This window comes from Pocillopora damicornis, chromosome 9, assembly GCF_964200805.1.
Source record: "Pocillopora damicornis chromosome 9, jaPocDami1.2, whole genome shotgun sequence".
NCBI classification, from domain to species: domain Eukaryota; kingdom Metazoa; phylum Cnidaria; class Anthozoa; order Scleractinia; family Pocilloporidae; genus Pocillopora; species Pocillopora damicornis.
The window spans coordinates 21,718,406-21,744,491 of record NC_142678.1 but is presented as its reverse complement, the minus strand read 5'-3'; the positions used below and the strand labels follow the sequence as shown (position 1 = coordinate 21,744,491).

The following is a 26,086-nucleotide window of genomic DNA, read 5'->3' as shown; positions in this document are numbered from 1 at the left end:
CATATTTTTTGCCACTTCTAAAGAGTGGTATTTTAGTGGTTTTTTGTATCTGGCGTAGCACAGGTTCTTTTTGTAGAGGACTTAGTTTTCAGTGTACACATGTTAAAATCATATCAGGATGCGTAAACTACAAGACTGGCTGACTCATCCTATATAAATTTTTCACATTGAATAACTCGTCTGAGTGTAGTCAGAATAAGAATTTTTACAACAACTCGACCGTCCCACGTGATCTTGCTTACGGGATTTCATATGGTCAGCGGTAAAAAACCTCGATGAGTTGTGTGCAATCGTTTGTTCAACGAAGGTAAACGATGTTTAGTGACAGTGAATGAAGTATATTGAGGCAGAATGATGCTAGATGACGGTGACTTGAAAAAACAAATTAATTTGGTGTCAATTTCACTAAGTTAGAGTTGATATATGACATTTCCCAGCATTCCTGGCAGTAAGGATTTCTTCTGGAATGAAATATTCTGAATCCTTGTCTCACGAGCCACTTTGCTATACTGTAGTACTGCCTCAGTGCTTCTGGTGTTAGCATGATCACATGATATTCTACGTCGAGCTGTCTCACGTGACGTAACAAAGTGCCTTGGCTAAGCATATGACGTAAGCACTTCCACTCATCAGATTCAATGTCCATCTTTAGAATGTCAATTTCTCTCTAGGGACAGTAAAAAGTGTCGAAGAATAGAAAGGTTTGATAACGAATGGCTATTACCTCGCCAACTTGGACTGTATTTCGCTGTATTTCTTATTATTATGTAAATAACAAAATGCACAAATCTATATTTGTTGGGCGGTTAATTGACTGGTGCGGTATGTAACCGTCGGATGTGGCTTTCCCAATTACATGCAAGAATACGTGTACTCCGAGAACTGGTCAAATTGAACGGTAAACTGGCCAATAGAAATAATGCATCAAATCCCACTAACCAATGACTATGAATTACCTTACCAATAATAACCAATCAAAATCAAGGAAAATATGAAGTGAACAAGTTACCCAGCTTCAGTTGAAATTTAGATAGTTGGACAGCTGACTTTTCACACTGCCTTTCAAACTTGCAGACAAGTAAACTGAAATGAGGATAGACGTTGAAACGAAAGAGGACTAAATTTTCACCGACCCACCCACCTTTTTTATGTTTGTAGCGTTAATAACAACAGAATCTTCAAAGCCTATGCTATCTCAGCAGGAATTTAAACAAATATAATACCTTATCATGACCTAGTTCCTGTAAAATGGCGTTTAGCGTTCTTGTCTTCCATCCATTCCTGTCAAATGGATTAATAGGGGGAGGATCATTTTGTCCTTCGAGATTCTCGTCTGACAGGGCTAGGTTATAGAACATTACGCCAGCACTATGGTTATGGTCTTCTTTTCCCATGGAGGGATCAAAAGCAAACACCCTGCAGCCATGTTCGACCATTTTTTCATCAAAGGAAAAGTCATCCCCTGTTCTATAAGGAATCAGCAGCAAGTAAATATCTTAATTCTTTTGAAATTTAAAGTTTTAAACTTTTTTAAAAGTTTTAAAGAAAATGTAGCAACATGCAAGCGTAAATTTAATCTTGCTTTGATTGTTTCCTGAAGGCAAGCTCGAACCGTTGAGGTCATCTCACTGATCACCGTCGAAAAAAGGCAGGTAGTCAGAACAGCTAATAAGAAAATAGGAAATGACATAAGGAGCCAGGGAGATCTCAAAGAAAAAACAAACAAACTGTATGGACAACAATATGGAATGTCGAATGAGGGCCTAAGCTACTGCAAAAGGAACCCCGAAACAACATGAGCTTCGAAGGGATTCGAACACGGGAATCTCAGCTGTTAGATCTATTCAAAGTGCGGAGAAAAACGAATTTTTGTGTCGCCATCACATTGCTTTTGTTTTGGTTGAAGAGATGGCCAATCACGGACCACATGCAGGAAGGCCTAAATGGGGTGATGGCTTTTACGTCGATAGGTAAAATTTAAAATTTGGCCAATTTACGGCTAACAGTTAATATCTTTCCATTGTGATCACCTGAAAGTCTTTACGGTTAACTTTTTTTTACTACTAACAGTTAAAATTTTTCAATTTTTTACGCCTGACGGCTACATTTTTTTTACCATTTTACGGCTTACAGTTAACCTCATGGAGACCCTCATGTAGTGAGCTGAAACCAATGTAGTTCTGGAAAATTTTAAACTGGCAGTGAAGGTACGAGGCTAGTGAAACACATTAGGCACTGGCTGTCTAATTGAAAGACAATTATTTCGCGTCGACCATATAAATAACTAATGGCCACCGCAGATCGTCTCATCCCGTTAATCCCTTTTTGAACAAACGCGGCCCGGTCATGTTTGTTCAAAAGGCGAATGTCAAGACCACAACAAGAATCTCTTAATGTATTTACCATCAGCTATCTAGAACCCAATAGCATGTTAATCTGTTCTTTTCATACAGGACGAATTCTATAACGTTATCATTTAAACCGACGTCTAAATCAGATAATCAACTGATAAACTGTATCCTCTGTTCAAATGAAATTTTGTATCACCACAGAAACTTTTTACAAAATGCCCAACCAGTTTTGTCATGACCATCACAGTCTAGCTAGATTATCACATTCGACCAATGGTAAACACCTCAGTAACTTACCCAAAGGAGTAAACGATACAAGACCCGGACTCTAAATGAACCTCCTCGTCAAAACAAACATACCACATCCCATCAGGGCCAAGCGGACGAGGGGCTCCGTGAGGACCTTGCGGTAAGCCTCCTATTCGACGTACGTCAGAGCAAACAGCCCCCTGCGTTGAAAGCGCCGTCATGAACCTCTTCATTTCGTTTTCAACGGGAGGTTCTTCTACGTAAGTAAATATGCTCGGTGTGGGCGGTGGAGTGCTTAACATCTGTGGTTCCTTGAGAGTGAAGCTTGGGTTTTGTATAGATTCTGTTTCTGCTTTCTTGAGCCCTGTTAAAATACATTTAGAGTGCGTTAGAGGCATATGACTGAATAAGTGAATGAACCATAATGCACTCAATGCAGTTTTATACGTTAGAATTCTCTTTTTGTTACCTGTAACTTCATCGGTTTCTCTTCTCGTCTGGGTTACATTCTCAGTGAAAAACAGAGGGATCTGCAGAGGGCGTCAAAAAATGGTTTACAGGAATTTACGGACTATATTTAGTGACAACTTAAGAATTGAACATTCTAAGTCTAATAATATATCTCACTAATGTGCCCCTCAATGGTTGTTTTTGGAGCTTTCAGATATTTCGTCTCATTGAAAAATCATGTTTCTTGCCCGGAGTATCACGACCTACAATTCCACCATATTCCAGTCAATATACTCGTGCATATTTTTACAGTGGCTTTATTCTCTACAGATATATTTAGTTCACTACACAGCTAACTGCTTTAAGAGGTTTGAGCTCAATACTAAGCCGCTCACTCTAACTTTTTGAAAGTTTACAAATGGCTCTGATTGAAAGTATTTCATCAAAATGCGGAAAACTATCAAGAAAATACCTAAATGTTCGTTAGAAAAAGAAACTCGTTGACACGTAATGTTAGAGGTTTTGACACTCACCGCCCTAGGGGGAGGGACTAGCATCATCGATATGACAGCAATAGACACCAAAGTACCACCCACAATCCAGCGACGACGACGATAATATCGATCGAGAAACATTCTGCGCAAGGAGAAAAATAACAAAAATAAAGTAAAAATGTGATACTGGGATGAAGCAACCCCCCAAAAAACTGAACAGTGAAAATTCAAATGTTCTGTTTTGTTTTACCTTGTAATTTGGTTTTCTGCGCTCTTTTCTGCGCCAGTTCAACGTTTTTACGTTATGCGCGCGTCACGCTGTTGCGTGAGATCCCCAATACAAGTATTAGTGACAAGTAGTCAGTTATACCTGAATAGGACAATTTTTAACTAAGTGTCGAAAGTAATTGCTTCATTTTCGTTCTATAAGTGGTTCATTTACTAGTGATGAGTTTAACCGGCAGTGACGAGAAACAACTAACCGAATTCTTAGCATCTTCAAAAATACCTCAACAGGGCTACAGGCCGAACAGTCGAGCCTTACCAAGCCATTTGTAATTTTTCCTCTTTTTTCAGTCTTTGTCACTGAACAAAACAAATCGATCCTACTTTATCACAATATGTCTGTTCTGATATAGATAGAAATTGGCTACGTAGTTCCAATGCAGTTTGCAGTTGGACGACTTCTTATGACTAAGTGTATAACATAAAAATAAAATGATGGAAATTTCAGACTAATAATTTATACTTGCGAAGTAATTGATCACCATAATGACATTTTTAACGAAAACAAATATGCATTTAAAGATTCTTTTTTAATCCAATATAGAGGAATATTAATTTGTAGAAAGTTTCAACCACCTGGTACGAATATTATCTCGAACCTACAGCCACTTTCTTTAACTGTTCATCTATCGATTTAGAATCACCATCAACGTTTTTACGTTATCTGTAATCCACCATTACCGAACAGACACGCGGAAAAATCTTTGTGTTTTATCCTGAATCACCGTCTTCAATTTGCATTTATTCCAGCTTCTCTCTTGATCTTGGAGTGATTTCTTCTTCGCAAAGAACAGCTAAAGATTTCAGATCGAGCGACGGTGAAGCTAACAAAATAATAATCTTGCTCGCTTTCAGTTCTATTCACGAGAACAAAGCCACTCCTGAAATCGATTTTGTTGATTTTTTAATTTCAACTTCTATAGGTATTCGACGAATATTTTTCTTCCTACGAGTTATTATTGTTATTCCTAGAAGTGTTGCTGAGAAACTGGTTGATATAATTACAGATTAAATCACTCACCTCAATGTTTTTTAACGGCAGCCATCATAGTTTACAAACATCTTTCAATTATTGTGTCAGCCACGCGTATAAATGAAGAAATCCCAGATCTCGTACAGCGCGTGGTTCGTACTTTTTCTGGTGGCTTGGCCAAGATAAGCGCCAGCAAACTGTGACACTCCAACAGGCCAATATTTCCATACACTGCACTATTTAAGTCAGAAGGTTTGACTTGATGCTAGGAAAGACACTGAATTCTTCCGATAACTATTGAAGCTTCGATGGCTAAAGATCTCTTCGGGGTAAACTAAAGAAGAGAAAACTGAGTAAAGAAAAAGTCAAAAGGGAACTTCACGTGCAAGTTGAGACCGGCGCAGTCTGGAAGCTCCGTGCTTTGTTAGTCTGTTGGTACCCGTTGTAATTTAAATTACCCTTAACAATCCAGCAACAAGCAACTCGCTAGACGAGCACATATTAGTTTGTCCACGTTGCGAATACCAAATGATAATCAGTCATTTGCAACCATTAATTGAAATAACTCTAGTAATTTGCAAACTTGTCGCTGTAGTTGTATGAATTTCGGAAACGAAACATTATGATTCACCTCACACGTAACGCAGCCAGAATGTCTTTACTTTCAGTCGAATAATAATGAAGGTCGAGTTTTTATAACCATTTGAAAACATGGGAAACTAACAATTTTGTCTTGAGGAGAGAAAGGTATAGTTTACAATTGTCTGAGAAAATTTTACATTTTTAAGAGCTCCAAAAATAAGACAGATTTTAAGGACCCAAGCGCGCAGCAGGCGGGCCAACAAATCGCAGCAGAAAAAAAACAAGGTTCCGTTACTGATCGAGAAAACGAGCTTAGTAAAATATTTATTTTATTCAAATAGCGGAGGAATATTTAAATTCAAGTAATCTTTTGAATTTAGCGGGCCGTACAGTGAAATACGGCTGGCTAAACTGACCGATTATAGTGTACGTACTAAAAAAACCATTGATGATTCTTCAAAGGAGTGAAAATACTTGTTCAAACTGTTTTGTTGTCATAAATATGTTTCGTGCCCTTCTCTGAGTCATTTTAATCCTGAAAGCCGAGTGTCTGGGGCTAAAATGACTCCGAGTCTGGCCCAAAACATATTTATGCCAGCGTACATAACTCTATTGTTTCGTATTATTAAAAGGACCTGATTCATGTCCACTGTAAAATTTTGTGTCCGCTGTAAAATCATTGCTAAGAACAGTAGTGTGAAGTCCACTGATTTCATAAAATGAAGATTAAAATTAAGTGAGATGCTTTATGTCGAAAATGCTAAGCGTAAAATGGTCCGCGTCTGTTAAAGGAAGTGGTGGCTTGCTGCAAAGACATTGTTTGGTAAAGCTACAAAGTTTTATTTTGAGTTTACAGTAGAGCGCTTTTGGCCTACAAAATTTCCCCCTGAGAGAGCTTAGACCATGTCTACGGGATTGTGTAAGGATTTAGCAAACTGTATGATCTACTGTGTTGACACGGATGTTCCAATATTCTTCTAGGTCATTTTCCAATTCTTCAGGCATGTGCAGTAAAGTAATAATAACATCATCATCTCTTCTTTGGAAAAGCATTTCCCCTTCAAAGTGAACCAAATTCTGCTTCCGAGCCCTGAGTAACATTCCTACTACTTTGTTTGATATTCTGGTATACCTGTCAAACAAGCGTCGAAATGTGACAGTAGAAGTTCCATCTGGTTGTTCCTCACCCATCTGGAGAATAATTTGGCACAACTGCTTCACTTCTTGGCTGATATGAGCCCCTGCAAATCTGCCACGAGTCTCGGTTTTAGATCCTGCCACTGGGCGGCCATACTCTTTGTCATTCCTCTGAGGTGTAGCCATTCACCTGACGAGTTGAATTTATTTCACCAAATTCAGGTACACCCTTTAATAGTTTGCATAGAAATCACCAAATAACTAGATTTAATCTTATCAGTGCTCCTGCTGCCTTAAACACTCCTGGGATTACGAAGTACGTTAGGACAGCAATGGACTGTGTAGAGGGTCTATTCCTTTCCCTTTTCTATAAGAGACTGAAAATTTAGGCGCATAAAATTCGTTCATGAGTAAGACCAAATCCTTAAACGAAATTTGCGAATGTAACTTTTCTAAATTTTCACAGTTTTGCAACGTACGCTGTTCGCAATCTCCTAACAGTTCGAATTGTCAGTCAGATTGGGACATTGAATCCCCAAGCGATCATAGAGCTGTAAGAACCATCACATAAAACTCACCAAGTTATCTCTGAATAATGAAAGTTGTTTAAGCGAAGCCAAGTTCTTTACAAAATATTGAACAGAGCACACTGTATACTTGCACACCGTCGTCCGCCATGTTTGTTTGTTTCTTCCTGACTTGTCACGCAAACGTAACGCACGTCACGCTGCATAATTAGCCTCCTCTCCAGTTTCCCCTCCTTTCCACCAGTTAGGACATCGAACTAAGAAAACACCGAAAACACTCCTTTTCTCACATCCTTTTGGAATCAACAGCCCGAGAAAACACTTTTTTCTATAACTCCTTTTTAAATCAACAGCAGAAGTTGCTAATTTTGATCCTGAAGAAGAGTTTTTGCGGTTCCTACTCTCTAATTGAAACGACGTCCATTTATTTGAAAATTCCATTTTAGGTATAGCACAGTTTATACTGTCAACAGTTTTCCAGATTCTACCGACCAACTTCTCATAATTTTAAAACTGTTATCAAGTACCCTTTCTCTAACTAAATAAACTCTCCATCCGACGACAGCCACACCCGCGGTGAATCTTGGGTTATGCATGTACGCTCGTCGCATGCTTCACTGCTGGTCCGGGCTTTCTGTCCAAGCATGTCAGTCCTTCCATTAGTCACTATGATTTTATTTTCGCAAGTCGTTCTCTTGCAGGGGGCATCACTTGTGCAAAGAGATGGTGGTTTACGACAACCGCGCAAAGCACATATCAGCTGGTGCAAGTGGAGCACCGAGCGTCCGTTTGAGGACGTGTGCCAGATTTCCACGACGTATAACCGTCCATCTTGAACTGCATCCCTGGTAAGGCTGTTCTTTTCTTAAAGCTTCCCACTGGTGACCACGGTGTGTTTTGCTTAGATTTAGGGTCAGTGAATCTGTTTGAAATCATCATAAAAAAACCTCCCATAATATACACAGAAGTGTTTCACTCGGCCAGTCGCTGACCCCAGAGCCTGCCGTTCAAGGAATCTATGCCTTGCGGGAGCAAGTTGATACCCAACGTGTTTTTGAGTAGTGTAGCAAAGAGTTGAAAAGCTCGAGTTCACCAAGTATAGCCCTATAAATGGTATGATTTAGCAGGACTTATCTAAGCCTGAATGATTGCGTTTCCCCTAGACTATCTGGAGTCAAACAAAATATCTTTCATGTATCGAGAAGAACGTCAATACATGATCCGTTGACTTAGGCAAGTTCCACGCCTGAGATGTTTGTGTAGAGGTAATACATGACATGTTAACTTGCAGGGTGTAATGTGTTGAGAAATTCTAAAGTGAATGCATCAAGACCTGATGTTGTAGTTTACATAGTTAATAGTTGCTTCGTAATCATCTCCCTCTCTTAGGACAACAAAATCATCATGTAAATTAAACGCTTCTAATTCCATAGATTTGAGAGGCAGGAAAGCCTCAGCCCTAGCCACATAATTCAAATTTTTGTCAATAAAATCTCAAAAGGTTATCTCAAAGTTGTGCGGTGGTTCCTATCAGCAAACTGCGAAGTTCTGCACAGTTTTCTAAGCTTGGCTGATCTCGTAGAAGCTCGCATTCTAAATCTCTGAGTTAAACCAGATTTGAAAAAATGGCTGCCCCTGTTATGCCATGAACGTATGATATAGTTACCGCAACAAATCCTAGCTATAAATATCAAAGCAGTTCTTCGACAGCGCCCAGTGATGTTCCGGGGTCGCGACTGACAACTTAGATTTTTTTTTTGCCCATGACTTTGTTTTACAAAAAGCTTGTGAGAGTAGGAGCAGCTGGCAGCAAAGATGCTGCAATGGTTGAGAGATTTTCCGTACTCGATTGCTAATGTCGCGTCGCATAAGATTTGCTCTGCCCTAAAGCTGTGAATAATCCCGCCAAGTTTCCATAGTAAGACAAAAAGTCTCTTTCTTCATGTGCCATTCAGTCAGAGGAGATTTCATGCTACGAAACTTCAGAGTTTTTGTAGCGGTCCTGATTTTCTCGTGTTGATCGAGGCTCAAAAAAAGAGGCAATCTCCTCAATCACATTTTAATGAAAAGGAATTTCGCTTTTTCTCAAAATATGAAACATTAATCTCAAAAAGTTAATTCTAAGAAATCTTTTTGAGCCATGAATACGAAGTTGATAATAAAGTGATTGTCCATGATTTTAAGTCGTCATAACGTTTTTCATATTTCCGCATAGCAGTTTTTATTAGCTATATATCGCCCTAGGTATTTTCTTTGTTAGAGCAGAAACGCAGAGACTAATCCTGAAAATGACAGTGGATTTAATTCCCAGATATTCTTTTAAAGCAAGGAGATGAACCTAGTGTCTTGTTGTCCCAAATTATTTATTTATCCGTATAAGAGGATTACAAATTAGTCTCTGTAGCAAAAAAGTAATCTTTTTCCCTGTTTATACAAGACGACAAAACTTTCCAAACGTGAAGGGCTTGGCGTGAATTGCCGTTAATCTGAAAGGCGAACAATTAAAGGCTTTAAATAATACATAAGATCAATGTATGTCAGCCTTTTAAACTCTGAAAAGCAAAGTATTACAATAACAATAATACTTGCTTGGCGCGCAAGACTCTCGTCACGACAATTCGTTTTAGCGTACCGTCTCTCCTTCTCATGTCCAAACAGTCTTTATTTTAAGAAATGCCTGGAATGAAGAAGATATGGCGGTAACTATGCGGGTTTGCGCCTCTCGCCGCGTTAAGTGCATTCCCCACCACAAAACGTCTGACCACAAATTAATAAAGCCTGGGAATTCATCCTTTGTTATTTAAAGTAACCTAACTGTACCTCTTCCTTTATAGCTTAACTACATTTTGTCAACGGAGGAGAAAACTTCTGTTTCACGAGAGTCAGAAATTAAAAAGTGCATAGGTCGGTTGAGTGTACAAAATAAAATCGATTTGCGTTTTCTTTTTCGCGTAACGGAAAGACAAATAAGTCGTCACCAGTGGATGAAGAGATCATTTTTTTTCTCTCCCTACATCGAAAACGCATATACATGGTTTTTGCTGGTGAGAGGAGAGAGGATATGGGGTACGTGGCTAGCAATAGCTTGCTCTCTTGAGGTTTTATTTCATTGAATGATTTCGGTAAAAAATGTCGAGTTTCACTTCTCTTAGACCGTAAGATGAAGACTCCTCATGGTTTCTGTGCTTAATTTTTAGTCTTATTACTCTGCATTGAAGCAGGATAAGGATTTTACGAATGGAATGCACGTGTATTCTAAGTCCTTTCTGAGCCGTTTCTTGAGCTACTTAGGAGTTGGCAAGCTTTCCCACGACCCGAAAGGTCTGCAAAGCAGAAAAGAATTTTCCTGCCTCAGTTTGGACAATTTCTTTTATTTGCATTCAAACTTCCGCGAGAAATAGCTCCTTTCCTATTTCCAGGGACTAATTTTTTTTTCTCCTCGCACAGTCTTGGGAAATTCTTCCTCAAATCAGGTTAAACCAATGCTACGTGCCCGGGTGCTGATGTTCCACCCGAAAAAACCCTGCTTCCCACGAGCACAGGAGAAATCATGACACTTTAATAACTCTTCAGCATCAGCTAAAAGAGTATTAAACTAAGCCTAGACAGCAACAAGAAAGTCTTTAAAGTGTCTGGGAAAATGCTTGTGTCTGACACACCTCTCGACTACATTTCATCACGTTTCCTTTTTGAATAATTTTCCATTTTTAGTTGAATAACTCATTTCCAGGTTCTGTTTCGTTGGCACCAAAATGTTAAAATGATTTATGTGCACTGAAATTTTTTCGTAGATCTGGGATCTTTTAAGCTCCGGACTAAATAGCCCAAGAGCTGTTGCGGGAGCTGATAGTTTCGGGACGTTGGCTGCGTTGCATCCTGAAACTCTCCCCATGCCTATCTCGGTTAAGAAAGAAGGGCATGATGTAACCATCTTGGAGATAAAAAAAACCGCGATGACCCAAGCTGAAAAGTTTCGTAATTGTGCTAAATATGGAGCGTGAGAATTTTCTTGGTGCGGTAGATACGCATGTTTTTTTATCATACATGACATATTTTTCTTTTCTTCTCTATTTTGCTAATCTTTTCACTAGCTGGGTCAAACATCGCTTGATTCAATAAATAAAGGAAATTTTTACCACTGATTATTGAAAGCTTTGAATGATATGTATTGAGCCGCAGGAAACGGCTGTGCTTGTCGCAATCACTTGAAGATGGCAAGCGCAGCTTTGACGAACCTGTTAAGGCCAATCGTGAGGGGCCATTTAAGAAGCTATCAAAGCTTGATTAATATTTGAATAATATTTCCTTCGGTTCAAATGCTTCGTGTGTGACCAGCCAAATAGAGCCCGATGAGCGATGCTTCCATGTAGATATGTTTGTCTTCGATTCGATTCTTTGATACTTTTAAAGTGGGATATTTTATTGTACTCTCAGGCTTTTCGCGTGGGTATCAGGAAAGAGTCCAAATTTCACAAATAACCTCATCGACTGGTCAAGAAAGTCATAATTTCATCGGCTTCCGTTAATCAAGTGGGGTCATTGGAGTTACTGGCGAGTCCATCACGTTTTCATTGAAAAGAAAACAATGCTGTCAATGATATAAACCAAATCAGTTTTGCGTGGACAGGCCACTGCTGTTATTAGACACATTATACCAAATGTCAAAAACAGTGAATTTTTACTGAGCTAATGACAAATTAGTTTAGAGAATAAATCTAAGTGTCCATTTTTTCTTCTCCTTTTTGCTACATTGCATGAGAGTTTGCCTCGTCGCTTCCAGTGATGAAGGGATTCCCCCAAATACACGACCTCTCTGTAAATCTTTCTTTTCTTCCAGTTCTCGAATTTTACTTTACCTCTGGTATATACGTGGTATTTGTCATAAAGGAGACTCAGTTGACATAGCGGCGCCAAATTTATCAATACGCAATCAAAATAGAATCTTAACAGGCCACATTTTACGCAACAGTCAGTAGCGAGGAACGACGAAAGCCAAAAGTGATGTTTAGTAATTCAGCAGGAAGACTGTTAGACGCACTAATTGTAAGCAATGTACTCCAATCGATTGTTATCGTAGAATGATTCCAAGTCAAATTAGATTACAGGAGTTCACTGAAATGTGCTTGGATTTATTGCAGCCCAGAGTGATTCTTCAACACCAAATATGATACTCATAAAATTTGACCCTTTGAAAACATGATATAGAGTGCTTGTGATATGATAATGACCAGGAGAAAATGAGGCCCTTAAATTGATTGAGGAGGGCGGACCCATCTGGCGAGTTCAATTTGAACGCATGACAGGTAAAGCAAAAATGGGCCTTTGAGTGCGCAAAAAGTGCAATAGTTTGCGCGTCTTTGTGTGAAAATTATTAACAGCGCAATTTAAGAGACTATGTGGCAAAAGTAGTGCATTTCTTGGCATTTCCGTAGCGCGTGTACCATTCAACACGGTTGCCAAATCCGTTTATCAAAACCGCATTTGGAATGTCCGTGAAATAATAATAAAGACTTTAATATCCTCAAGCAGACGTTGATGCTAGAGATAAAGCCAATCTACTGCCAATCTTTCCATACATTATCTTTTATATGGGAGGTCTGTAAGTAGAGGTTGATCAGTCCCTGATGGGATAACATTGACACCACTGTGCGTCAGTGTTGAATTATACGAGGGCTCGCTCGATGCAGCATGTTCAACTCACCTCACTTGATCTACTGTAACTGCGCCTCTGTACCGGTGCTTCACAGCCCCAATGTTTATTCCGTGTGGAACTGTCCTATCCAAGCGTCGCCCTCCGTTTACGGGACATCGTTAGACAGGACGGCCACACACGGCGGATCAAGCGAACAAACTGAAAACAGCGAAACGAACTCGTCGTCGAGCAGAAACCTCAAGTTTGGAATTGAGAATATTCTATATGGCAAGTTACAATCAGGTAAGGTTTCTAAAAAATCAAGACACAAAGCGTAAAAAGCCAACAGAGTGGTGCTAAATGGCATCATGTCTCTAATCGTTGTGTTTTCAAATTAATTTTCAGTAGATTCACTCTGTCGAATATTAGCTACTAAACTCGAGATTTGATCTCAGCAAAACACATAAAACATACAAATAATTTTCAGTATTTGATAGATCTTTACAGTGTTTTAATCTCCAATAAAGAATTATTCTTGCAGGAGGTATGGTCACGAACGACTTCATCCATCGGTCGCTGATCACTTCAAATACTAGCGTTGGCCACTCAGTTGCGGTTTTAAGATAGACTTTTCACGTTTTATGTGCAATTGGCATTTACCGGTGAAACGTATTGCTCCGGTGCCATAAGATAAAACTGGGTTTTTTTTAACGTTTAACCAGTAAAATGTGAGCGCTTTTAAAGTGTTTCTGGCCAAATTTGCGACTACTGACGTGCGTCACGAACAACAGCCGCGCTGAAGCTCGGCGCAAATCGCTGCATGCATAATAGGGAAAGGCTCTTAGAAATTTTAATTCCTTGCGACCTAAGATTAAAAAGCTGGAAACCTTGGTAAGGCGTCCACCACCTTTTGCGGAGTCGTAAAGAAACAAGCTTTCTCTCATTATTCGTTTTACTTTAAACGACCATACCTTCGCAAGTCTCTTTATTTTTCAGCGCTATCTGACGAGTAGTTACCCCGTTGGTTTCTCGTCTTAATGGCGACGAAATGATAATCCTCTATGTTGGGAAAGAGATAATTTTTAAGCTCTGTTACCCGTTGTATGCTCAGCTTGCCCGCAAGCGTTGAAACTGTACAGGAGACTACCGCAGTTCATTCGTGATATCTTATCTTCATTGGTGCCCGATGAGCGAGCGCGTCTCGTTAATAACAGCACCGAGCGAATGTCGACTGTGAATTTATAAGGCTTTTACAAACCAAAAAGTCTTGTGTGTCCGTATCTGAAACTCTTGATTAATAACTTGCCAGGCAGCGGTTTGTTTTAGTGGCAAAACTGACGCGTTTTGGTCTGAACCTCAACGACGTGTTTTTATCGTTATTGTTTGATAGGACATTTATGAATTTCCCTTTCTTGTTAAAGGATGCGTACTGAACAACTTTGAATTTAAGACTTTCACTTTACTTTTCTGTTGAAAAGAAGAGTTTAAAAAACAATTACCAGCCTTTGGTCTTTAGAGTAAACTAATTAATGAATGTTTGAATACTTGAGTCTCATTTAATTGCGGTTACAAAACTGTTGTCAATAAGTTTACTTTCAAAAACAACCTGTTCGTGGAAATTCAATAGAGTGGACCTTTTTCTTGATAGATGTAAACTTACTTTCACCAAAGAAATTTTAGTTTCTAATTTAAAATTATTTTTCCTTTCAAAGCGAGATAGATGGAGAAAAGCGCTGAAATTTCGTCCTAAGAAAAAAAACATTTTGAACTGGCGACGACCAGCTTTGAAAATGGGGAACCTTCGTTCGGAAACCCCTATTTCACAAGCTGTAGCACTCGCTTAAGTTTTCGTAAGATTCCAAATGGATGCAATTGTCATTTGAATGCGAGGATTTGTTTGAATACGTTATGTTTGAAAACTGTTATGCAATCGAGAAATGTATAAAGTGGCAAGCAGGCTTAAGTCTGCGTCACATCAACAAGGTAGCTAAATTTCTAAAGAGCATAGTCCATTTACTCATAGTCCACTCACTGGAGCAAAGAGTAAGTGTATTTGGCACTCTCTTGGCCATTGTAGTTCAGAGTTCAATATTCCAATTGAATTGTTCGAACAAAATAGGGAGAAATTTTTAATTTTCATACATACATATACAATGTATTTGTATCTAATATCACAATAGGGGAAAAATTACCCCAGAGTAGGCACTGGCAAAAATTGTACAATGTTTTAAAAAAAAGCAAGTGAATGACTAATAATTTTCGTGCCTCTTTTCGTGTAAAGACAATGCATAATACCATGAATTAAAAAAGCATTTATCGCATACTTAGCACTATGAGCCTCAACTGAAATGTGTAAATAGTATTACAGTTTTAAGTGCATTATGATAATTAATCATAAACACTATCCGAAAAACACATTTGTGGTTTCTGATCTTGCACGACACAGAGACATTTGATGTACGTTTCAGATCGCACCCTTGTGCTAAAACCGAATTGCATTTTTTTGGCTGATGTTGTTTTATCAATTAACTGATATCGAGTGGCGGAAATGGTTTGATTTCGTATAGGACTGAATTGAAACTGATACACTATGGGCGAAAAGTATGCCTGCTTCTTGGTAATCGTGTGCTCTAGCGTTTGGTCGTAAGAATTTTCACAATTCATTTCTGACCTCTCCTACTTAGAGAATTCTGGGCGACATAGTTAAACGTCGTAGCTGCGAAGCTTCGAAAAAGTTTCAAAATAAGGACGTTGATCTTCCATACTGCTATCACAGAAATTCCGAAAACAGGGTAATAATTTGATAAACATGATATTTCATATCCTGTCCCAAGCTTAATGCCTTTCTAACTTCAGTGAGTGAAAGCGTATAGTCGTAACATTCCGAAGACATGGGAAAAGCACTGGAACAATACATTTTAGAAAAACCTTAATTTTCAGAAGCAAAATTTTGTTACAGTAATCTTTTGTCGCTAGAATAAGGCAATAAAAAAGGTTTGAGGTTATTCATTGCGGTAAATACTATAGCAGTAGAGGGTTATATCGTTTGTTTCACGATGAGGTCACTTCGCATGTTAATCGTGCCTCATCGACTTCAATAAACTCCTTTTCTGAACCAGTGACAAAAGAAGAAGAAGAAGACTCGCAATATGCATTCGAAACATATCGCAATCTACGTTGGAAATGGCGAAATTGTGAGAAGAAAGATCAAACTTCATTACAGACTCCGCTAAAGTCACATCACAGTTTAGTTCAAAATACAGTCCCCGCTCGCCTATCACAAGTCTCTTACAACTCAGTGGTAGAGCAAAGGGGTAAGTTTCTAAAGAAACTGTGGTACTGCGTCGGTGGGAGAGTATAGCAGGTAATTTAGTGTTAACAACTGGGTTGAAAACGTAAATTAGCCACCGTAAAGGGTAAAAAGCTGACGTTTCGAGCGTTAGCCCTTCGTCAGAGCGATTGGCGATCAGTGGTAGAGCTTCCGAAGTTCTAATCGATAGGTCGTAGGTTCGACCCCTATTTGGAGCACACGGACTTCTTTTTCTCCGAGTATTCGCCTGATTCGTTCACTGAATATCATCATCTTTCAACTTCTACTTCTCTTCAACGTATTTCTCATTTGATGTTTCTTGCTTATTTGATGTCCCATCCTGGTGCCGCTCTTTTTGTTTACCTAAGCTGAATGCGGTAATTGCTGTGAAGATTTCGATCTTTGCTAATGGTCATCAGATTGTTTTAAAGTTTATTTTACAAACGATGAGGCTTTCCTCGGGTCTTTAATAGCCTATAGTTAATAAACATCTTTTTCTTACATCTGCTGGAACTAAACATGTGTAGCTCGTTTGTTTTATCTCAGGAATGGAATTTTCCATTATAAACGGCCACTATAGGTTCGTTCATGATTTGTTTTCTGTTTTATCAATCACATTTTGATTTTTCATTTCGCCTGCGCGTTTAATTTTTGTTATCAAAAGCGGCTTCCAGTCGACCTGCTCACAAAGGAAAGTTACTAACATACATTTCATCTTTCCAAAATTTTTTCCTTATCATCGCTGCAGTTCAGTCCTAGCTCAGCTGCGTAAAAAATACAGCTATTGTTCTTTATAGATAGTCAGTCCTTTGGTATTAACTCCCGACTTCTTTGAAGTATATTTCCGATATGATTAATTAGGGCGTGTGCTTGTTCATTATCGGCCGGGTTAATAAATATTTCCCGAGTAAGTAGATTCTGCGATAGTACAGTCATCGTAACTGTGTTAAGGTGTTTACAAACTCGCCGTTTCCTTTTTCAATCTGACGCTGAAAGATATCACTAAGCTTTGCGTTTATGACATGATTTGATTTTAATTAAAAATGCCTCGTTGTACTCCGATGAGTGAATGGACCAGGAGTTTGTTCAGATAATGATATCATGTTGGAGTTTGCATCAGATATAAGAAATAAATTCAACTAATGTCAGTAAAGGAATCCGGCTTCGAGCACGGAAAGATTTATGGTAGAGATAGTGGAGTGAAGATGGAAAACATTTGTGTGATCCTTGCATGAAACTCGGCATGGCGCTTCTAGGCTCGAACTGAAGGAATGAATACACCACCTCCATAAATTAGAAGTTTGAGACACGCCCCGAGTATGATGAGGTTTCCTTGAAAAGCGCAAAATTGCGTGTTGAAACTGTGAAATGTATTGCAAAATGACACTTGTGCTAATCCATCTTTAAGTGAGATCTGTTAAATACATATAATGGTAGTCGGAAATATCGAGAATTTATAATCTCGTTTGTCATTGATGTCTTTGTTCAATTTTTTTCAAGATACAGATGGATTGCGCGCAGATGTTTTTCACACCTTGTTCATGAAAAAACTTCCCAAATCATCCCGTTCATAAAACAACTAAGCGATCGGCAAGAAGATTTCGTCAACTGACGAGTCAATCGGTCGAGACAGCGACAAATTTTCCGTCTTATAAGCTCCCGTAAATCTGGAACTAAAATATGGCTTTGGACGAAAGAAAATGCCTGACCTCGCTTAAGTTTAAGGACGCCTTAACAAAGAGTGCATATGTTAACAGAAGGATTTTTAGTTCTGTCTGCCTTCGACTGACTTGTCACCTTCAGAGTGAAAGCTTCATCTCAACTCAAATCTCCAAAGCTTTAATCTTTCTTTTCGAAATGAATGGTCATAACCTTGACCCTAGTCCCTTTCTTTTTTTTTTTTTTTTTTTTTTTTTGCAACGTTTTGAATAACAACAGAAATTACAAGAGTTCCAAACACAGCTAACACCTATCTCGCTCAAATATGCTTTTGCCCTCCCCTGCGAGCTGAGGTTCTTTGTTGTTTATCGTTTTTTTGCCAGTGAATCTCATAGATTTTCAGTGTAGGAAATTTTGGTGATCGTGTTTTGTGGCCTATTCGATATTTAAGAATTTGTTCATGTTTAGCGTGCGTACATCGAGTTATGGATGCACGCGGGAAGCTTGGAGAGCACGAAAAATGCGTAAGAATAGCTCGAGGCGCAGCCGAGAGCAACTCTAGCTTTTTGAGTGCTCTCTAAACTTTCCAAGTGCATCCATAACTCGATATACGCACAGCTAAAAGCATGAGCAAATTCTTTTATAACAGAGCAACAATGAACAAAAAATGTTCACGTCATTTTATTTACGCACGAGCGTGCGTAAATAAAGATTTTGTTCATAGCGGCTCAATAGGACTTACATAAGGCAAGCACGCGCGCTATGTTGTAAACAGCTTTTGATCTCTCCCCGGACGGTATCTGGGTTAGATAGACCGTTTTTCTTTTTTTACACTTATTAAAATTGGGTGAAGTTAAACGTAAAGTAGCACTACATTAGCAGCAGATATGTGTACCTTGATTTTCAGGAAAGTTAATGAGAAGGTTAGGCTTTTCACTCTCAAAATCTTAAGATAAATTCTCTTTCCTGCCTGCCATAAATTTCCTATTTTGTCCGTCTTCAGAATTTAGAGTTAAATCAAATTATGCACGAGCTCTCGAGTTAACAAGGATGAGTATTTTCTGCGTAATTTTGGATCATGGCGTTGTAAAAAAAGAGTCATATTTTACTCTCTCTGCTCGTTTGTCGAGCAAGGTATCCTCTTTCTCTTCCGACGAATAGGTTAACGAAATTTATGCAGAGCCGCTATATTTACCGCTTTTGTCATCGTGGTAGAAAGTCACACCAGAATATAATCAAACAACTTTTATTATGTAGCTTTAAAAAGTTTTATTTACTCGCGGCCATATTTTCGCCAGATAGAATTTGATTTTCGATTTGGAAATTAAAAAAAACATTATGTTTGTTGGAAGATGAACCTTTTGTCGGTGCAGACCTCATATTCCTTTGAAAAAAAGAAATGTCAAATTAGAGTAAGTAAGCAGATCGATGTGAAAGCTTTTACTAATAAATATAAATACTTTTGTTTCAGACCAACCTGTTATTCACAGACCGTTTCTAAGCAACCATGAGCTCGCCTACATTCATCATCAGCCCTTCAGTTCACCCATGCGCACTTCCAGCCGGCCATGGTGTCGCCCAGTCTTTACGCAGCTCCAACGAAGAGGCCTGGAGAAGCGTTTCCAGGTAACCAAGTACGTGACAAAAAGGGAGAGGTTACAGATCGGCGCCATGTTGGGTTTGTCTGAGACGCAGGTGAAAGTGTGGTTCCAGAACAGGAGAACAAAATGGAGACATGAGGCTGCGCGGAAAGAAGAAAAACTGAAAGAGAAATCGTTGAAAAAGGTGGAAGAAAGTCAGCAAGAAGAAGAAGAAACGACGATTGAAAGTGACGAGACTGAGGAAATCACTGGAGAGTGTTCTAGTGAGGTCAGCGTCAAAGAGTAGTCTTAACGTGATGACGAAAAATAACATCATGAGAAAAGTAATTGTGATTCTTAGCGACAACCGAACGCAATTTTTTTTTTAATTTAGAAGATTAAAATAGCTTTAATTGCGATCCAACTGCAACGAGTTGTCACTAAGCAGGAAAAAACAAGTTCGACAAAGTCTAAAACTTTGTCTGGAAATTTGACAGGAAATCCTGGCAAAGATAGTATTGAATAACAGGAAAAAAAAATATAAAGACACCGACATTTGTAAAGAAACTAAACTGAGAAGAAAGAAGTCAATATTATGTCATTATGTTGGAGTATCGTGTAAAACACAATATAATTCAGTTCCTCATTGTTCTCACTTCTAGTCGATGTAAGGATAATGTAAATCAAAACAGTGGCACTTGATTGATTTTTCTTACTACTAAAACCCTCACCTCTCGCTCCTTAGCGATGGAAGTAGTTTAACTACCCCACTGTGTTGTTTGAATCTGTCCTGCTTTGCTTTCTCACGTCAGCCGGTGATATTTAACTATATGACTCCTCGAAGTGGTTAATATGTATCTTCTCCAAAAGGTGACAATGAATTATTCAGCTTGAAGCTTATGGGAATTTACAATCAAATCACCAAAATATGTTATCTCGCTATCAATGTGAGATTCTTTTCATTTATTTTCACGGTAATGAGCGGCGGAAGTAGAGACTTAAAAAGATTCTTGGTTTGAAATCCTCTTTAATTTGAACAGCATCAGCTAAAAAGCTTCGTCAGATCTCTGATGCACGTCACTGAGTACTTTTGAAGATTTTTTCTTTCTTTGCTAAATGGCACCCTCATTGATGTAGTTCGCTGGTGTAGAAGACAGACCACCCCCCTCCCCCCCCCCCCTGCATTTCAATGTAACACATCAGGTCGAATGGAAGTCTCCGGATAATATTTTGACGTAGAGCTCCATTAGATAGTGGAGCATCCGGATTGAAAACAATGAACAATCGGTGGCCTTAAACAATCATAAGAGTAAAAGATATGTCAACAACTTGAATAATTTCTCTGCAAAATACAATTATTTTTTCGGTGAACCTCTAAAACCCCATCGGAAAGAATAGAAAGAGACTGTAGCTAGGTTTTGAACCAACTTCGTTCCAAGGGTGATTATCAGTTAACAAATTGTAACTTTTAGTACGAAAATCATAATGTAATTTATCCTGTTAGACGCTTTGAATTTTCGATTAAGGAAAAATCATCATAAACTGATCTACATTTTTTACATTTCAAGAAGCATTTGTTTTCAATTTTGAGATCAGTTACACTGTAATTATTTCATCTACCGCAATGACCTGAGTAAACAAACTTGTGTTTTTATATCGTTTTTTTTAAGCTCAAAATAACCATTACGACCGGAAAAATGTGGCATACTTTTGTTGAAATCAACGGAAAGTAGGCAGACATCCATGATGAAGTTTCATGAGCCCCGGGGTGTCTCTTATCGTCTCGTTTATCTCAAATTGGAACCACACAGTAAAATGTCGTCGTCCTAAAAGGAAAACACTTTCAAGTAAAGATAAATAAAAGACGACAAATTTTTTTTACAGTGCACGATATCCGGAAAATATAAGACTACCACGTTAAAATTTTCGCATTTGTTTTCGGCTAAAGCGATGCTTTATTCATCTTTTAATTCATTCATCGTATCTGACCTAAACTTGTCGCTAGAACGTCAATTATTCACAGCGTACAGCGCTCAATTAGTTGACAAACGTTCCGAGTGTAATTTTTGTTTACAAGAATGAAACAATCTAAATTTAGCGTTAAGCCGTAAGGTCACCAAAGGAACCGAAGCATCATCTTTCCCTTTGCACGAAACCTGGAAAAAAAAATTCGCAAGTTGGAATCTCGACACCCAGGAAGCAAAGACAGGGTGGGGAGGGGGGGGAGACAGGGAGCGTCCTCCGAGTGTTACCAACCTAATTTGCAACACACCCCTACACTGCATAGGCTCAAGATTTTTTTAACTGTTCTCGTCTGAAATGAATAGGTAAAGTTTTCTATATCTTTGAAAAAAAAGGCCAAGATTTAAAATACCAGATCTGATCATAGGTTACAACAGTTTTCATCCGTCCCTAGGCCTTACCGTGAGTGGTACCCCTTACACACACCTTCCCCCCCCCCCCCTTCCTCCTCCTCCTCCAGAAAACAATGAAGATACGTACAGACACCACAGAGTCCAAGATAAGGTGATTGGCAGAAATGGGTGTCGGACGGGAAACTTTTATCGACTGTGCTGATCTGTGATAAGGTGGGAGGTCCCAAGGATGGTCACAGGAGACTTAAGGATTTCCTAAGTAGCTCAAACTGGACAATCCTTACGACATAAAATTATGAACTCGTCGATGATTTACTGTCAATGTGATTTCTACGGAAAGGTTCCTCCACAAATGAGTGCTATCACTGACAGCCTGGTGACTCAGTTAAAACTTACAACAACTCTGCCACACTTGAGCGCTAACAGCTTTGCGGACGCGCCATTCGCAACACCAATGCAAACAGATAAAGCGCGAGAAACAACCGAATTAAACGCCTCGTGGAAACCTCAGCATCAGAGACAACAAGAAAAACTGAATTTTGGGATTGAGACGATTCTGTATGGTTCTTCAAAATCAGGTAAAAGCTCTATGGTTTATCTTTAGAAAAAACCAAAGGGCGACCTTTTTTCTTTACTACTATCAATTTCTAAGGTGCAAGCGCGCACTTAAAGCGAATTAACTTGTTTACTGGCAGATTTTCAGCGTTGTGTCATTTTGAAATCCCTACAGTTTGGTATCCTTACCTGAAAATTGTTAAAGCAACTACTAAGAGGTAAAATTTAGTTTTAAAGCAAAATAAAAGTTGTCTCCATCGAGTGTATAGTACAACTTCGAACCAGGATAGAATATCGAATCCAACCTTAGTGAAATGGAGATTGCAAATCGTGATTATTCAAAGCGGATTGTGGCTAACAGCTTAACGTATTTCAATTTAATTTGCCATAAAACCATTCATAACAATTTACAAACCAGACTCGCCGACTTCGACACCCACGATGCAAACTCAAAATGAACTGGAAATTGTCAAGCGCCACCAATCAACATGTCTTACTGCTCAAGGCGAAAAGCGGCTAACAAAGAGAAAATCTTGGTTTTTGGCGCATTACAAAGCGGAAAGCTTAGAACTTAACGGCCTAGCCTATAACGTAATAAAGGAAGTCACGAAATATTTTTTTTACCGTCAAAAATAATAGACAGTGAGTTTTTCTATTCTTAGAGTTTTGCGCAAATCTGCGCGATGCTCTTTGACAGCCACGTGTGTGTCCTTTTTTGATCTACAGAGTTCTCTTCTTCGGACAGTGAGTCGCTTTCGCTTCCGCCACGCTCACGATACTGATCAGTTTAAAACCAACCAAGCTGTTACTTCTCTGTTACACTACCGGCCACTATTTCCTTTACTTATTTAAAGCCGGAAAATATGTTAATTTGGAGAGTGATGGAGTGATTCCAACTTGAGTACAAGAGGTACCATATGTACAAGACGTAATGCTATCTTTTCTGAGAGCTTCGCCAGTATGTGACATATCCTGTGTCAAGTTACTCTCGGAAATAGCTGCGTTGCAGCAACTTGAAGGTCATTCCTCAGGCATTTTCACTATCCAGTCTTTTTCTTGCTTAGGTGTGAAAAAAGGGAAATAGCAGAAATTTTCAAACATTGGGAAACCTACCTCGTCGTAACACTTCTTTATGTTAACTGCGCGCAGTTTTTAACGTTTTGCGTCTTCGTTCCGTGTAAGTAAGAAAACGTTTTGATGGCTGGTAAACAACGGAACATTCTTTATTTCCAATTCCATAGCCTCACGTAAGAAAAAAATCCAATAATCTACTTTGGTATTAAGTGCCTAGTTTACTTGATGTTCCAACATTTTAACGCATTGTTCTCTCATTATCTTCGTTTGGATACATCAGTAAATGATTTAAATCAGTTTTAGATCGTGGTTTGATTACTTTCGTTTGCCTTTTTTTTTAACTTATGGTCTTAAAAGCTAGTATTACGAAAATTGACCCCTCTTGGAACTTACTACAAAGGTAGCTTTGAACCGTAACTCCCATGATGTAGCTAGTAATTTACTTTGCATCTGGTTGTTTTCTTTTCCTTGTAAATCAGTATGGAGAGTCTAGTGTCATCGTGGAAGGATAACACCTCTCGTTTATTCATTTTGACCCTTACTACAGGTAACATATCGATATCATAAGAAGGCCTAAGGCGTGGTTACTCGACTTTACAGCACAAGAGGATATATTTTCTTGGTTCATAAAATAAATGCAAAAATACATGAACGAAAAGTAAGCTTAATTGATTTTACACTAAATTGGTACAAAATTCCGCCGTTAAATTGACGCGCAGGCTCATTCAATATCTGCAACCATTTCTCACTTTTTCTTCAACTGAAAGCAAAAAAGGGAAAAACAAAAACCAAAGACCGACGGTGGTCTTATTGATTGTGAGGGCATCTAGAGGTCGAAACATTTAGCAACTTGCTGTGACTCTGGAAAGACCTTCGACACTTTGCTGGTGCCATCTTCACCTCATACTGGGTCTTGAACCGGTTTAAACCTCCGGTTAATCTTCTACTTAGAATGCTGATCCAATGATACACAATTATATCATCATGAAAAAACTTAAAAAACCCCTATTTCTTTCCTCAAAACGTTTTTAAGCATTATTCATTTACACTGACTAAAAATGAATTTCATATGATTCAGAAAGAACCATAAATTATTCCTAAATTTCGTGAGATATCGGTTATTGAAACTCGTGATCTTTCACCTTTCGTTCAAGAGGCCATGGAAATAATCTTTGCTTAAAAAAATAGATCTCCTTTTGAATTTAAATCAATATACCTTGTTCATGTAAGTATTTTTTAAGAGTGACAGTTGATAATAAGTTTAATTTTTGCACTCAAACGATCATAAACTGATCATAAAGACAAATTGCCTACTTTTCTAATAACAATTATTGTAAAGGCAAGTCAGAAATAGTTTTCGTTTAGCAATAAGATCACAGAGGTCGCGCGCCAGTTGTAAACGAAAGAGAGAGAGAATTAAAGATATTTGCGTAAGTAGTGTGAGGTCGTAACCCCACCCCATTTTAGCAGATTAGCACCTGGGCAAGCCGTGGTTTTCCTGTTTTGTTACGCCAAAAAGCCTGTCTTGTGATCACTAATTCACCGGATGTGCACACTTAAGTAGATATTAAGATCCTTTAAATCTTCCGATGGAATTGCTATTCAATACATTGGTTTTAGGAAGGAACTTCAACAGATAATGATCATTTTCGTTATTTTTCCAGACCTCTTAAACACCCGCCCAAATGTTACCTTCACCACTCCCCTCAGTGTGACAAGGCAAACGCATTCCCCATCCTGGTCCCGTCCGGTTTTCTCCGACCACCAACGAAAAACGTTGGAGGACCGCTTCCAGCGTCAACACTATTTGAATAAACGGGAGAGGTACTACTTATCGCTGTATCTTGGGCTTACGGAGCATCAGATAAAGGTTTGGTTCCAAAATAGACGAGTCAAGTGGAGACATTCGCAGGAAGGGAAAAAAGATCGTAATACAAAATTGCACCGAGCCAAGAAAACTGCAGAGAAAAACTAATGGATTCGGAGAAGATGTGCAATGGAAAAATTTACTTTCCGGTTGTGTTGGATTGATGCAAAAAGAAAAAAGAGGCATCGACTTGATTTCGCTTAACCCTTTAACCTTTAACCCCTGAGAGTGATAAACATCTAATTTCTCCCAATAGTGTCACTCCTAAGGTCATTAGATTTAAGGTAATGATCGCAAGGCCAAGAAGGTCTTGATTACGAGGCAACTTCTCCTTGTAAGATAAGTGTAGAGAAGAGAATGGAGAATTTGCAAACTGATGTTAGGGTGTAAAGGGTTAAGATGTGATTCAAGAGATTCGCCGTATGTGTAGTGTGAGTAAGCTCTCATTCGCGAGGGACGTTACAAGCTGTGAAGATGCAAGCTGAGACTGGAGAGGTGATATCTGCGAGGGACTGCAAACAGATATGTATGTGTGATATTATTTGTTTTTGAATTTTCTCACGCAAACACCCAATTTATAGATTATCTCGGGGTGTAGGGGGGAATTTCAGCTGCTCGCGCGAAGAATGCCGCCTTCCCGGGTTTGTTTTGCTTTGAAAATGTCACTTCTTTAGTAAAGAAGTGTTTATGTACAGTCACTTGTTGTTGTTTTGGAAAAATAATGCTGTAATCATGCACTCATGATTAATAGTCGCACGTGTAAACTATCCTTTAGAGTTCCCTTTAGTTAGAGAATGAAATCTCCAATAAAAGTGATGATAAGAATTTTATATTTAACACTGTTCTGGTTGAATTTCGTTTTCAAAAAATCGTGGGCAAACAAAACAAATTTATTGATCAAGGGTGGGAAATGATATCAAAAATAAAAGGAAAAGCAGCAGTACAGAGGTAAAAAAAAAAAAAATGCCCTCGGACCCTGCTGAAAT

General features: G+C 38.7%; 4 protein-coding genes across 4 annotated transcripts; 2 read left to right on the top strand and 2 right to left on the bottom strand.

Annotated features, from left to right (window-relative positions):
* On the bottom strand, positions 1–4,710 carry LOC113673020 (putative methyltransferase-like protein 24). Its single transcript, XM_089182412.1, has 6 exons — positions 4,406–4,710; positions 3,584–3,686; positions 3,070–3,130; positions 2,649–2,964; positions 1,224–1,467; positions 1–667 (listed from the first exon to the last, which is right to left on the bottom strand). Exons 2-6 carry the CDS (start codon positions 3,683–3,685, stop codon positions 386–388), a joined length of 1,005 nt encoding a protein of 334 aa, XP_089038538.1. The 5' UTR covers position 3,686; positions 4,406–4,710; the 3' UTR covers positions 1–385.
* Positions 4,711–4,970: 260 nt separating this feature from the next.
* Positions 4,971–7,230, bottom strand: LOC113673016 (uncharacterized). The gene is made up of 3 exons (XM_027189363.2): positions 7,100–7,230; positions 6,517–6,711; positions 4,971–5,136 (listed from the first exon to the last, which is right to left on the bottom strand). Exons 2-3 carry the CDS (start codon positions 6,705–6,707, stop codon positions 5,115–5,117), a joined length of 213 nt encoding a protein of 70 aa, XP_027045164.2. The 5' UTR covers positions 6,708–6,711; positions 7,100–7,230; the 3' UTR covers positions 4,971–5,114.
* A 5,100-nt stretch (positions 7,231–12,330) lies between these two features.
* Positions 12,331–20,883, top strand: LOC113673015 (uncharacterized). The gene is made up of 2 exons (XM_027189362.2): positions 12,331–12,983; positions 19,121–20,883. The coding sequence occupies exons 1-2, from the start codon at positions 12,737–12,739 to the stop codon at positions 19,534–19,536; spliced, it is 663 nt and encodes a 220-aa protein (XP_027045163.2). The 5' UTR covers positions 12,331–12,736; the 3' UTR covers positions 19,537–20,883.
* An 893-nt stretch (positions 20,884–21,776) lies between these two features.
* Positions 21,777–25,937, top strand: LOC113673027 (uncharacterized). Its single transcript, XM_027189375.2, has 2 exons — positions 21,777–22,182; positions 24,898–25,937. The coding sequence occupies exons 1-2, from the start codon at positions 21,900–21,902 to the stop codon at positions 25,206–25,208; spliced, it is 594 nt and encodes a 197-aa protein (XP_027045176.2). The 5' UTR covers positions 21,777–21,899; the 3' UTR covers positions 25,209–25,937.
* Positions 25,938–26,086: the final 149 nt, after the last annotated feature.